General features: G+C 38.1%; 1 protein-coding gene across 2 annotated transcripts; it reads left to right on the top strand.

Annotated features, from left to right (window-relative positions):
- Nucleotides 1–12,211: 12,211 nt before the first annotated feature.
- LOC131071634 (probable xyloglucan endotransglucosylase/hydrolase protein 32) lies at nucleotides 12,212–14,431 on the top strand. Of its 2 annotated transcripts, XM_058007564.2 has the most exons (4): nucleotides 12,213–12,523; nucleotides 12,653–12,753; nucleotides 13,392–13,612; nucleotides 13,813–14,428. In XM_058007564.2, exons 1-4 carry the CDS (start codon nucleotides 12,274–12,276, stop codon nucleotides 14,213–14,215), a joined length of 975 nt encoding a protein of 324 aa, XP_057863547.2. In that variant the 5' UTR covers nucleotides 12,213–12,273; the 3' UTR covers nucleotides 14,216–14,428. The 2 variants fall into 2 exon arrangements, with proteins under 2 accessions (XP_057863546.2, XP_057863547.2); XM_058007563.2 differs by having other exon boundaries at nucleotides 12,212–12,753; nucleotides 13,813–14,431.
- Nucleotides 14,432–15,449: the final 1,018 nt, after the last annotated feature.

Raw genomic sequence — 15,449 nt, 5'->3', positions numbered from 1 at the left:
CGGATTGGACTCTTATGTGGGCGAACTCTCAAGAAGACTCTATCTCCAACCAAGTAGCTACGATCTATCCTCTTCGCATCAGCATATTTCTTCTGTCTATCCTGAGCCTCTCTAAGATGCTGCCTAATCAAATCCACTTGTTGTTCCATATCCCGAACTATCTCAGGACCAAAAGCAACTCTATCCTCTATGCGATCCCAACTCAACGATGTCCTGTAAGGCCTGCTGTATAATGCCTGGTAGGGTGGCATCCCCAAAGAAGTGTGATGCCCATTGTTATAGGAAAACTCCACTAAGGGAAGGTACTCTTCCCATCTAGTATGATGATCCATGACGTACATGCGAAGCATATCCTCTAACACCTGATTAACCCTCTTTGTCTGACCATCTATTTCCGGGTGATAGGTTGTACTGAAATTGAGCTTAGTGCCCATAGCTGTCTGTAATGACTTCCAAAAGGAAGAAGTGAAGAGGGAATCTCTGTCAGAAATAATCTTGTGTGGCATGCCATGAAGTCTGACAATGTCTCGCAAGAACCCCTGTGCTACTGCTGGTGTTGTGAAGGTAGTCCGAACTGGTGAAAAGTGAGCCACTTTGGTCAACTTGTCAACTATCACCAAGATGGCATCATGGCGATGAGAAGACATAGGAAGACCAATGATGAAATCCATGGATATAGTATCCCACTTCCACTCTAGTATAGCATGAGACTGGAGCAACCCCCCTGGATGGCGGTGCTCTGCCTTTACTCTCTGACACTCAAGGCATCAAGCTACTATCTCAGCAATGAGCTGCCGCATTCTTGGCCAATGATATAACTGCCTCAAGTCAGCATGCAACTTTTTAACTCCGAGATGCACTGCATAAGGAGCTCTATGAGCCTCCATGACAATGAACTCTCGCAATTCCCCGGAGGAAGGTACATAGATGCACCCTCTGTGGTATAATAGTCCATCGGACTCCAAAGAATAATCCACATATTTCCCCTCTAGAGTAACTTGAGATTGTTTTACCTGACAAACCTCTGCATACCATCCATCCTCTGGCAAGTGTTGTAGTATACGGTCTCTCAAATCTGTGCCCATAGATATGGTGTAAACCTCGTGACGTCTCCTACTCAAAGCATCTACAACTACATATTCCTTTCCTTTGATGTAGTGAATGTCAAAATCATATTCGCACAAGAACTCCATCAATCTCCTCTGACGTGCATTAAGGTTCAGCTGAGTGAAAATGTACTAAAGACTCTGATGATCTAAATGCAGCTCGAAGTGATGACCTAAAAGGAAGTGTCTCCACCTCACAAGTGGATGCACTACTGCTGCGAGCTTAAGGTCATGAGTAGGATAATTAAGTTCATGAGTCTTAAGTTTCCTAGACTTGAAAGCTATAGCTCTACCATCCTGCATAGGAACTGCTCCTAATCCCTCTAGAGAAGCATCTATACAAACCATTAAGTCAGCTAAGGGATCTGGTACAACAAGGATAGGAGCACTAGTAAGTGCCTTCTTGAGTTCCTGAAAGGCCTTCTCGCACTTCTTTGTCCACTCAAATTTCTTCCCTTTACACTGAAGAGAAGTAATAGGATGTGCGACTCTGTAGAATCCCTCAACAGAACATCGATAATAACCTGTTGAGCCCATGAAGCTCCTGACCTCTGTCACACTGGTTGGCGCTGGCCAATCCATAATAGCCCTGATCTTTGATGGGTCAACTGAGATCCCATCACCAGAAATAATGTACCCAAGGTACTTGACCTCTGATCAAAAGAAAGCACACTTTGACAAACTGCCAAACAACTGATTATCCCGCAAACACTGCAATACCTGTTGCAGGTGCTCCTCATGCTCCTTCTCATTCTGAGAATATATCAGTATATCATCGAGGAACACAATTACAAAACGGTCCAGAAATGTATGGAATACCCCATTCATGAGGCTCATAAAAATAGCTGGGGCATTCGTAAGACCGAATGGAACCACGGTGAACTCATAGTGACCATATCTAGTGCGAAATGCGGTCTTGTGGATATCACTTTCCACTATTCTCAGCTGATGGTATCCTGACTTTAGATCAATTTTGGAAAAGACTTTGGCACCCTGAAATTGGTCAAATAAATCATCAATTCTGGGCAAAGGATATCGGTTCTTGATGGTTACTTTATTTAACTGCCAATAATCCATACATAATCGGAGAGATCCATCCTTCTTCTTAACGAAGCTGACTGGTGCACCCCAAGGGAATACGCTAGGATGAATATGACCCTTCTCAAGGAGATCCTCAAGCTATATTTTGAGCTCATTAAGCTCATTTGTGGTCATCCTATAAGGTGCTCTGGAAACTGGCTCGACTCCTGGTACAAGGTCTACATGAAAGTCAATCTCTCTACGGGGCGGCATTCCAGGTAGCTCTGAAGGGAACACATCTGAATATCCCTTCAGGAAGGATGGTCGTCAAGCGATGTTTCCTTTTCTTCCTCTTCTCCTCTGTCACTAATAGTGATAGCAAAAAGCTGACATCCCTTTTGCATGCTCCGCTTAAGCTGCATTGCGGATATCATATGAAGAGACACGGGTCTCTGAATCCCGGGTCTCTGAATCCCGGTGATAACTATGGGCGATCCATGATCATCCTCACACTCAATCTTTTTCAGGCGGCAATCCATCTTGGCTCTATGGGCATAAAGCCAATCCATGCCAAGTACGATACCATAAGATCCAAGTGGTGTCACTCTAAGGTCTACTAATGTGGTGGTCTTGCCAATCTACAGCTGACATGCCCTAACCTCTTATTCCACTGACACTCTAGCCCCTGAAGCTAATTTCACTTCCCAACTGACACCCTGTCTAGTTGCCACTAGCCCACAACGCTCCACAACCAATGGAGATATAAAGGAGTCAGTAGCTCCTGAATCAAACAAAATAGATACATTGTTACCTTTGATCATACCTCCAGCCTCGATGACCGTGGCCTAATCCTCAGCCTGGTGGTTGTCAACCGCTGTGAATACTCTATGGGACCTGCCCATATCACCAACTGACGGCTCTGAAGCGGCCATCTGCTAATTCCCTGCCATCTGACCCTGAGGGCAATCCCTCACCATATGCCCCATGGCTCCACATGTAAAGCAAGCACCCCGTGCCTAAAACTAGGTGCCCTGGGGCCTAGAGAAAGTTTGTCCTCCTGTCCTACTGGATCCACTGTACCCACCCCTGGAGGACTGTTGAGTCCTCGCTGGAGATGTGTAAGGCACCTGCGCTCTCTGATCTCACCTCTGACCTTGAGACTGCCACTGCTTAGGCTTGGTGTCCTGCTGATACTGTGGAGGCTTTTGTCTCTGGTTCTATGGTGTCTGTTGCAGAGGAGGGGGTTTGGAGAACCCCTGTGTGTTTCGGTTATTTCCCTTCCAATGTGGTTTCTGGAATCCATAGGTCTGGGGTGTGGGGTTGCGGTTCTGAAACCGATCTCTAGTGTCCTGTGGTCTGACCTGAATTTCCTTGGCTATCAGTGCCTTCTCCATGGCAACCTAAAGGCTCTCTGGAGTGGACATCCTCACTGGCCCGGATATACCGGCATTCAATCCTCTGATGAAGATTTTTACGAGAAGTTTCTCATCCTTTAGATAGTCCACGTAAGGCAAAAGCTCAAAGAATTTGCTCTCATATTGGGTTACTGATAAGCCCTTTTGTTGGAGGTCATGAAACTCATCTATCCGATGCTATCTAAAATGTTCTGATAGGTACCTCTCTCTGAACCTTTCTGTGAATATCTCCCAAGTGAGAGTATCAGGAACTAATTCGCATTTGTACTCCTCCTGTCTCCACCATGTGGAGGTTGTTCCTCTCAGCAAATGGACTGCGACACGTGCTTTTAGGTTGCTCTCGTAAGAGCGCAATGCAAAGCACCTCTCAAGGCTCAAAAGCCATGCCTCAGCTTCTACCCCATCGGTAGAGCCCCCAAAAGACGGTGGCTAGAGACACATGACCTCCCTGATAAGATCCCTTGGATCCCGATGAGCTCTCTCAAAATAAACTGGTTCCACCACTGGAGGTGGTCCTGGTATGTGCATAGACTCTGGCTCATTTCCACCCTGACTCTCTATAGGAATAGGAGCCAGGCTCCTGCTTCGTTCCCTCTCAACTGATCTATGACTCCCAGAGTCCTAATTTCTAACCTGAGGGTTCTCTGCTGGAATCGTTTCCTGAACTATGCCAATTAGGTTCTGGATTGCTTCTAAGAGGTTTCGGTTAGGATCATTTGGCTATTCGGGAGGTGCTTATGGGTTCTCTTCTGGAACCGATTCCTCTCTAGCTACCTCTTCGCATGCTATGCGCACATGCCTAGGACCCCTTCCATGCTTGTGAGCTTGTCTCGTCGTCAGAGGCATCCTAAGAGGAAAAATAAAATAAATTAAATAACTAATTTCTTTTAGAAAAATATTTAATCAATTAAATTTAAATATCTTATAAAAATCAATGTAATAAAATAAATTAAATAATCTAAAGCGAAACGTAAGTGGAGTAAGGTTCTTAGTGTGGAAAAATTGCATTGGAAAAGACATATGGGATGTTACACAGAATGGCTATATTGGTCCTACACTGGGTCAATCTAATCCACCTACATTGAGTAAGGATTAAGAGAATGATTGCAAAGCAAGAGAAGCACTTTTGAGTGCCTTGTCAAATCAGAAAATTATGGGATTATCAGACCGATCTACTGCTAATGCTATTTGGGATAAATTGGAAACATTGAATGAAGGTGATACCATTGTCAAAATTGCAAAACTGGAATGCTTCCAGGTCAGGTATGAAAATTTGAAAATGGAAGAAGATGAAATAATTTTTGCTTTTATGGAAAGGGTTAATGAAATTGTTTTGGAGGTTCCTTAAGTGAAGATGAAATTGTTTCTAAAGTCTTAAGAGCATTGCCACCGGCATACAAAATGAAAGTAACTACTATTAATGAGTTGAGAACAATGCCTAATACATCAGTATCTAGAGATACCTTGGTTGGAAAACTTTCAGCATTTGAGCTTGAGGAATTTGGTCCTATTGCTACAATTAAAACAGATTTAGCCTTCAAAGCATCATCATCTGCATCACTGTCATCATCTGATAAATCTGATTGGAAAGCACTTTATGCAAGAGAACTTGAAGACATTAGGAGGGAAAATGAAGAAGTGGAAGAACTTGAAGCACTATTTGCAAGGAAAATGCCTAAAGGTCCTATTGGAAGTAAGTATGAAGGTAAAACACCCTTTAAATGTTTTAACTGCAATAAAATTGGTCATATGGCATCTAGATGTCCTGACAGACATGCAAGATTAAGAGAAGAAGATAAAAGAACATATAAGCCTAACCATGAATATTAGAGATATAGATTTAAGAAGAATAGAGACAAATCATGTTACTATGCTGATGAAGGAGTTACTGATGATTCTAATGAAGAACCGACAGACAATGGATGGGATTTTGTTGCAATAACAAAAGATCAACCGGCACCTACTGTTCCACCGGTAGAGAAGGCCCTAGCAGCTAAAATTGAAGAAAAGGATGAATGGATTATAGATTCTGGATGTTCACGTCATATGACTGGTGATAAAAGTAAATTCTTATCTTTTCAGGAATACAATGGAGGTCTAGTAAGATCTGGAGATGACAAAGCTTGTTTGATCAAAGGAAAAGGCACTATATCTTTTGATGGTAAGCACAATACTGACAATGTTTATTATGTTGAAGGTTTGAAGAATAATCTTTTGAGTGTTGGTCAAGTAGTTGAAAAAGGATTTCAGCTACAATTCAAGAATGGTAAATGCAAAATCATGAATAGAACTGGCTTATAAATTGCAACCGGTAATCAGACTAGAGGTTAAATCTTTCATTTGAATAACAATGAAAAGACATGCTTGATTGCACATATTGATTAAAGTTGGTTATGGCATAAAAGACTCTGTCATGTGAATTTTGATTGCATTGTAAAGATTAGTTCATCTAAGGCAGTAAGGGATTTACCTAAGATTGTGAAACCTCATAAGCTGGTATGTAAGGAATGTCAAATGGGAAAGCAAGTTAGAACAACTTTCAAGAGTATTTCTGAGAAAACCAATGATGTTCTTGATTTAATTCATACTGACTTATGTGGTCCGGCAAGAACAAGAAGTCTATAGGGTGATAGATACTTTATGCTAATCATTGATGATTATTCTAGAATGTGTTGGGTTACCTTTCTTGAGGAAAAATCAGAAGCTTTTGGAAAATTCAAATTATTCAAAGCACTTGTAGAGAATGAAACTGGTAAGAAAATCAAATGTTTAAGATCAGATCAAGGAGGTGAATTTACATCTAAAGAGTTCAATACATTTTGTGAAGTGAATGGAATTAGAAGACAACTATCAGCACCCCAGACACCTCAGCAAAATGGAGTTGTGGAAAGGAAGAACAAAACTATTCTGGATGCAGCTAGAAGCATGATATCATAAGCAAATCTACCTCATATGTATTGGAGAGAAGCAATGAATACAATGGTTTACACTTTCAACAGAGTTCACATCAAAGGTGAAACCGGTAAGACACCCTATGAATTATGGTTTGGTAATATTCCTACTCTTAAGTACTTCAAAATATTTGGAAGAAAATGTTGCTTTAGGAGAGATGAGTATATTGGCAAATTTGATCCTAGAAGTGAAGAAGGAATATTTCTTGGTTATTCATCTAAGAGCAAAGCATATAGATGTTTTAATAAAAGATTACAAAAAATCATTGAGAGTGCAAATGTGAAGATAGATGAACACTTTAGAGGAAATTCAAGGTCTATGGATTCTGAACGGACATTTGAGATAATCACAAATGAACCTATACAGAGTGCACCGATATAGAATGTTGATCCAGTTACACCGACATCATTAGAGAATTCCACAGTGACTGAAGAACATCAGCAAGTGAACACACCTAGGTATGTAAGACTAAATCACTCTGAAAGTCAAATAATTGGGAATAAGTATCAAGAGTTATGACAAGAGGAAGATTGGCAAATGAAGAGGTATGTTTGATTTCTCAAATTGAACCAGCATCTGTCATTGAGGCATGTGAAGATAAACATTGGATTAAAGTTATGGAAGATGAATTGGAAAAAATTGAAAAGAACAATACATGGACATTAGTTCCTCGGCCTAAAAATAAAAATGTAATTGGAACTAAATGGGTATTCAGAAACAAACTTAATGAAGATGGTAAGGTAATCAGAAACAAAGCAAGATTAGTGTGTAAAGGCTATTCACAAAAAGAGGGAATTGATTACAATGAAACTTTTGCACCGGTAGCTATAATTGAGGCAGTCAGATTATTTCTTGCATTTGCAGCACACAAGAACTATAAAGTATATCAAATGGATGTTAAATGTGCATTTCCGAATGGTGATCTTGAAGAGGAAGTTTACATTGAACAACCTGATGGATTTTCATTAATAAATGATAAAGATATGGTTTCTAGATTAAAGAAAGCTTTATATGGATTGAAGCAAGCTCCTAGAGGTTGGTATGCTAGATTGGACAAATATCTTTTGAAGCTTGGTTACACTAAAGGTAATGCTAACAACAACTTATATTTCAAAGTGACTAATAAAGACATTTTGGTTATTGAAGTTTTTGTTGATGACATCATTTTTTGAGGAGAAGATGGATTGTGTAAAGACTTTTCTAATAAGATGCAGGAAGAATTTGAAATGTCTATGATTGGGGAGATAAAATTCTTTTTAAGATTGCAGATTTCACATACTAATAAAGGTATATTCTTATGTTAATCAAAGTACTTGAAAGAATTACTGAAGAAATTTGGTATGGAAAACTCTAAATCGATAAGTACCCCTATGTCTACAACTGATAAACTATCATTGAAGGATGATTCAGCTCCTGTTAATCTGACAAGATACAAATCTATGATTGGAGGTTTACTGTATTTGACACAAACAAGACCTGATATAATGAATGCAGTGTGTATTGTTTCAAGATTTCAGAGTAATCCTAGAGAAGATCATGAATCAACAGTAAAAAGGATTTTCCGGTATCTACAAGGCACAACAAATCTTGGTTTATGGTATCCTAAAGATAAAATTTTTGATTTATGTGCATACACCAATGCTAATTGGGCAGGAGATGTAGATGATAGAAAGAGCACTACCGGCGGGGCATTCTTTCTTGGTAGTAGATGGATTTCATGGTTGAGCAAAAAACAAAGTTTTACATCATTATCAACAGCAGAAACAGAATATGTTGCAGCAACAACTAATTGTACTCAGGTATTATGGATCAAGCAAATGTTGAAGGACATAAAAGTAAAATGCAAAGAACCTATAATCATCTATTGTGACAATTCAACAGCAATTGATATATCTAAGAATCCGATATTTCACTCTAAAACTAAACATGTTTCTATCAAATAATTTTTTTTGAAAGAGAATGTTGAAGCAAATGAAGTGAGATTGGTTTATGTGAATACTAAGGAGCAGATTGCAGACATCTTTACTAAGCCTTTGCCTAAGGAAACTTTTGAATATCTCAGAGAACAGCTTGGGCTTATACTCTCACCAATAGAGACTTAGACAGTTGATGCTTGGCATCAAACCGACAGAATTTACAGAAAAATCTTTTTCCGGCTTTGATGAAGGAGAGCTACTTCTCAGGGGGATTAGTTGGTATTTGTAATTGGTTCTATGAACTGGTTGTATCTAGTATTTGTATTGCTTTGGCATTTGATGTCAAAGGGGGAGAGATATCTATGGAAAAACAAACATTTTCCTTTGGGGAGAGATTATTCATTGGGGGAGAGATTTTTACTCTCTGCATTTGTATTTTGATTTCTGGTATTGATCTATTCTGGAGATTGTTGGTTTTTGCTTTTTGGCATTTCTGCCTTGGCACTTAGATGGTTTTTCCATCTTGTGTTGTCATTAATGCCAAAGGGGGAGATTGTTGGTATTATGGATATGTTGCACTGGTTTTGTCATTGATGTCAACACTTATCCACACTTATCCTTCTGGAGATCTTTGGTTATGTTCACCGGCAAGTTCATTGACTTATGCATAGTCACCGGTATTTGGTTCACCGATAGGTTATATTGTTCACCGGCACTGAAAATGACTTGTTATCATCTGGAGATCACTTGGTTATGTTGAAGACATGGTTTGGACACTTGGTTTTGGTGATTTGGTTATTGGTCTAATCGGGTTGACATATTTGTTGTTACCGACAAATTGGTCTAGGTTATGGACCAACATGCGTTATCTATTCCAGATCAGCACAACACGTTATGGAGATGGTTTAATCAATCAATATTGTTGTTGAGCCGACATGATGCATCGCATCTTAACTTACTTGTTGTAATTGATTTTATTGCAATATTCTTAGTGAGCCGACCTACACATTTGGTCTTAGGTTTTGGTATATATGGAAGATCTCATTTGTGAGATGATGTAAGTAAGAGAAAAAATAGAAGGTATATGGTTATGGTATTGTAACATGGTATGTGCGAATATTGAAGATCATATGAGAAGATCATAGAGAAGGAGATGATCAGAGCTTAACCGATACTGAATCCGGCATTGGAGATGCTACTTTGAACAGTACATTATCATTGGATTTAATCATCCAATTGTAGTCAGTGTGACTCCTATTTTGTGATTGAGTAGTGAGCTCTAGGCAGTTGGTCTTTCTGCATGTGCAGACCCCATTTGTACACACATACTATCTGCAGTAGTATCATCTGATTGTGGGTAATGTTTCCCACCATGGTTTTTCCCCTTACAGGGTTTCCACGTATAAATCTTTGTGTTATGTGTTGTGGATGTTGTCTCTCTTTCTGTTTCATGTATTAAGTTTCACCAGTATTGATATTAACTATTAATCTGTTAACCGACATTAAGTTTGGTTTACCGATATTATGTATCAAGTTTGATTAAGTTATATTTGGGTTGAAATTATTAGACAACTGATTCACCCCCCTCTTAGTTGCCTCTGGGTCCTAACAGTATCAAAATCTAAAGAGCCCTCGCCATCATCAAGACATGTGTTGTTAGGAGGGGTGGGAATTGATTTAGAAGAAGTTTGGATAAATGACAAGCAAGGCTCCTTCAAGGCTTAATTATTAGATTGAGGGATCTTATACCCATTGAAGGAAGGTATGAAGTCTAATGTGCCCCAATCCTTTGCAAAGGAAGCATCATTGATAGGAGATTGTGTTGTTGAAGAAATCATATTATTAAAGAGAGAAATGCATCCTACTTCATCATGATCAAAATCATAAGGATTAGGATCAACCTTGATTGTGTGAATTTCATTGTTATATATGAATTTTATTGTGCGATTAAGAGTAGAAAGGATTGCTTTCATAGCATGAATCCACAGTCTTCCTAGAAGAAGGTTATAATTAAGATGGTTGGGCATGACATGAATAGGAGTAGGTAAAGTCACATGTCCTACTTTGATAGGTAACATGACTATACCAAGTGACTCTCTAGGAACATTATCAAAGCCACAAACACAAAGAGGGTCGGGTTGAATAAAAGAATGATCCCAATTTAGCTTGTCTAATAAGTCAACACAACAAATGTTAAGTGCTGACCCATTATCAATTAAGGTACCTCTTATGTTTTGTTCATAAATGCAAGGAGTAATCATAAGGGGATTGTCTCTATTTTTAACCTCTATAGAAGGCAATTCATCTTGCGAGAATGTAATATCATTTGGTTTAGAAGGATGAGGAACCACCCTTTGTAAGGCCTCTTGAATCAACCTATGGTATGAAGGTGAGGTTTGAATCAAGTCTCAAAGGGAAATCTTAGCTATGATATTATGGAGTTTTTCAACAAGATTATATCCCTTATCAACATTTGGCTTAAGATGAGGGGGGGGGGGGGAAGGGAAGTGGGAGAAACATTGGGATCTTTCTTTTTGACACAAGCATTAAATGTTTGATGTATTTTGGAACCATATTTTTGTTCTAGTTGTCTTTCCACAACACCTCTTTCACATATGTATCTTGCAACTTTCAAGATTTTAGGAGGTTTCTTGGGTTTAGGCTTCTCATAACTAGAAACATGAATGGTATTGACTCTACTAATCTCTTTTTTCTCCAAGGATACATCTTTAGAAGACAGAGCATCAAGGAAATTTATAATGATTTCACCCTCTTGTTCCAAGGTGTTTAAAATAATTATCAATAACCATATTCAATTTAAACTGGATAAACACAACATCGTCATCAATCGTATCGTTTTAAATGATAAATGCAATACCAACTTAATTATCATCTATAAATTACCTAAATTTTAGATTATCTATTCTATAGATCTAAGTTTCAATATGTGGCTACATGCCCAAGCCATTTAGGCAAAAGTGTACTACCCCTGAAAGAAATGGATTTCCATTACCAACATAAGTCTGAGATTGACGTTTTTGAGTCATAAAGGTGTCATTGTTGAAACACCAAGGCTACATTTCAATTGTCTCCTTGACACCCCTCACCATACTTGAAAAAAAGAAAGAATGAAAGAAATGAGTTTCTATTATTGACAACAATCTGAGATTAACCTTTTTGAGTCACAAAGGTTAAGCTATTGTTGAACTCCAATCCTATGTTTCAATCCCTTCTCTCTTGACACCTCTCATCATACTTTGACCTCTATTACTGACAGTCAGAAATTAACCAAAATGAATCACAAAGGTTAAGCCAGTGTTGAACTCTAAACCTATGTTTCAATCCCTTGTCTCCTTACACCCCTAGTTGAAAAAAGAAACAAAAAATATATGCAATTGAATTATTGTTTTGACCAAGGAGATCAATGGCTGTGCTTTTGGAAGATTTAGTAAATTCAATGATACAACCGAGTTAAAATGTTGTGATTTGATGTCTTCCCACTTTCCAACATATATAAACATTTGAATTCCCTAACATGTCATGATGTTGAGTGAAACCAAAGCAAATCTTGAGAATTTCCAACCGCCAAATTAGTTTCAGTTATGTAATAATTATAAATACGTCAATGTACTGATCTCCAAGGTGCTTTACACTCATCAAGTCCAAGAATTAGGCGTTGTCCCGAAGGAAGCCAAGAGTAGTAGAAATATCTCTCAATTCTGTCTGCCATTTTCTTTCTTTGCTTTCAAGTATCATCATCCATCCCAGTTCCTCTGCCCTATATATGGCTAATAAGTTCCATGAGCACAGCAACAGACCATTACCATCAATAGTTCTAAACAGAGTAGTAGCTTTCCTTGTACAATGCCTCAGCTTCTTACTTTTCTTCATGTCAATCTTATTTTGATTTTGCTATGGTCATTCATTGAACTCTCAGCTAAATCTGCTGCTGCAACTCATAATCATATACTACCATCCTTACAAGGCAGGCCTGTAACTGATAATTTCAAAGCAATGAAGTTTCCCCAAGGCTATTCAAATCTTTGGGGTCCCCAACATCAAAGAGTATCAAAAGATAAATCCTCTGTTACTTTAACATTAGACATATCTTCAGGTGATACCACTCAAAATTTTCCATCTGTATTCAACATGTCTGCTAATGCAATGAATAGGTGCTTCATTTCATTGCATCTCAAGGCCTCTGATAAACTTCATTTACTCATTGTTTTCCTGTTGGATGCAGGCAGTGGATTCAAATCAAAGAAGACCTACATGTATGGTTTCTTCAATGCAGCTCTAAGGCTCCAGTCGGGCTACACTGCAGGAATTATCACTTCATTCTATGTAATTCTCAAAGCTTTTTGTTTGTAGCAAATACTATGTTAGAATTTCTGAATGTTGTTTCAAATGGGTGTAGCCAGGATGATGCAATTTCTGAATGTTTGTTTCAAATGGGTGTAGCCAGGATGATGCAAGCATTCATATTCAAGTTGATGAATTTGACAGCTTTGTAATTTAATGATATCAAGTTTTCACAATTCATACTGTTTCTTACTGCTGTTTTTGGATTCGATTGTTTGTGTTTATTTGCATCCACATTTTGGATCACTTTCTGTGATACATCAGAATATTAGAGAGCTCAAGAAATAGAAAAATAGAATAGTTGCAGACCTAAGAAGAATAAAAAGAGGGAGACGAGGGGTGAGAGATTGCACACATATCGATGTGTTACCGAGAATAGGAAAACATATTAAAAATTGATCAATTATCTTAATTTTCTATTCTTTGAGCTCTCTAACATCCTCATGATGGATCACAGAATATAATCCGAAGCATAGATACAAAAAATATATAATCAAATAAAAAAACAGCAGTATGAAGCTTTATAGCTTGATAATAATATGTTGCTCGTGAATACCATATTTTAGTATTGAAATGTTTTTTTCGTTGGGGAAATTATTAATCTGGGAGAATAAATGCAGCTGTCAAACAATCAGGTCTATGAGGGTTGGCACGATGAAGTAGACATAGAGTTTTTGGGAACAATACCTGGAGAGCCTTATAAACTGCAGACCAATGTGTATGGAAATGGTACAGGAGATGGATCTCATCTCACCGGCAGGGAACAACACTTTCATCTGTGGTTTGATCCAACCAAAGACTTTCACAACTACAGCATTTTGTGGACCCCTCATCAAATCCTGTAATTCATTCTTCCTCTGGACCATGATTATTGTTCTCATCAAATCTGATGCTGATTATGGAGTGTGATCATGTTGTTAAAAAATTAAAAAATATTCTTCAAATCATGATATAAACCCTACAAAATTTAATAACTCATTTCCATGGACTGTAAAAATCATGTATTGTGCTATAATTTGAATGTGGTTACTGCTGTTACAGATTTATGGTGGACAGTATTCCAATAAGGAGATTTCCAAAGGTAAAGAGCCTGGGAATGCAGTACCCATCAAAGCCAATGTCAGTGTATGCAACCATTTGGGATGCCTCTGCCTGGGCAACAGATGGAGGGAAATACAAAGCTAATTACAGTTATCAGCCATTTGTGTCCACTTACACCAACTTCATGATCAGTGGATGTTCTCAACCAGGTTATTTGGGCAAAAAATGTGCCCATGGCTATTTGGATTCGTTCATCTCTCCCAAGCTGAATAGGTTTCAAAGACATGCACTCCAATTTGTACGTAAAAATTATATGATTTACGATTACTGTCAAGATTTTCAGCGGTATCCCAATGGAATGGCCGAGTGCCCACCCTTCTCTAAGCATTCTCGCCTCCCCTGAAATAGCCGGAGGGAAGAAATAATTACAGAGGATGAGACTGCCTATTTGTATTATATTTATACTATTGTATGCAAATCCTGTGGTCTATAAACTCCATTCGGGAATGAGCTAGACCGGCCAAACATTTCATAATTTATTCAACTTCACGAAATTGAATCCTTAATATATATTACCTGCAACGACAGAGAATTTGTCAAATTGGTTGTTTGGGAAAGTTGATAGCAATCACACTTTTTTATTCGAGGCATCCATTATGTGGGGCATCTAGAATGTAAACAATCATTCCAGTGTTGTTTGTGACTACTTAGAGTAATTCAAGGATCATTATTCGAGCGTTTAATTTAGAAAATAAGTTAAATGTAAGTCTTTTTAAAACTAATTACATAAACCTAATAAATTATGGGCCAACTTTTAAGTATACTTAAAAAGTTGATCTATTTTGTATCCCATATCTGTTGTCTTGTGTTCATAAGCCTATTACAAGTCTAGTGCATCAATAAAAATTAGGATAATTGTCACTCAAGATCTAGATACACTTTTTGACTATTTTGGTCTCCCGTCAAACTTACATCCAAGTTATCAATCCAACATATCAAAAAATCTCAAAAACATCAAAAACTTTAAAAAATAAAAAAAAATCCCAAAAATATCAACTAGTCTAGGCACAATTTTTAAGTCATAGAATACACTCATCCCCATCAAATCACACGTCTCTAGGTCTCTTGCATGTGGATTGTGACTAGGCCTCAAAGAAAGAAAACAAAAATGGATCCTCAACAAGACCCCATGTCCAACCCTACAAGATTATACCAATGTGGAATGCATCCACATCTATTTCAAACACCTCAACAACAACAACAACAACCTACTAAGGGGCAACCCAGTAGAGATTTGATGCAACATGAGCTTGAGGAAGCACAACAAGGCCTAAAGGTTTAAAAGATCATAGACTCACTTCTAACTACATACCCAAATCATTATTTATTTTTGTTGGCACAACATGGTGCTAAGTTACTATCTGAATTTGACATTTCTAATGTCAAAGATTGCACAAAAAATATCAGATCACAAAATATTGGAATTTTAAATCCAATGCCCCCACATGATAGATCAACATCACAACAAATCAACACTAACATATCTCAAACTAACACATCCCACAATTCAATGTATGTCTCCTTACTATCATCACCTTCATTTGACCTACAATTCAACTATCCCCACTAATATATAC

Source organism: Cryptomeria japonica, chromosome 9 (assembly GCF_030272615.1).
Source record: "Cryptomeria japonica chromosome 9, Sugi_1.0, whole genome shotgun sequence".
Classification (NCBI taxonomy): Eukaryota; Viridiplantae; Streptophyta; class Pinopsida; order Cupressales; family Cupressaceae; genus Cryptomeria; species Cryptomeria japonica.
The sequence above is the reverse complement of the archived record's forward strand: the minus strand, read 5'-3'. Positions and strand labels throughout refer to the sequence as shown.

Coding starts and splice junctions, on each gene's coding strand:
- LOC131071634 (XM_058007563.2), top strand. CDS start 12,274: ATGCCTCAGCTTCTTACTTTTCTTCATGTCAATCTTATTTTGATTTTG. Junction 12,754..13,391: donor GAATTATCACTTCATTCTAT/GTAATTCTCAAA, acceptor GAATAAATGCAG/CTGTCAAACAATCAGGTCTA. Junction 13,613..13,812: donor TGGACCCCTCATCAAATCCT/GTAATTCATTCT, acceptor CTGCTGTTACAG/ATTTATGGTGGACAGTATTC.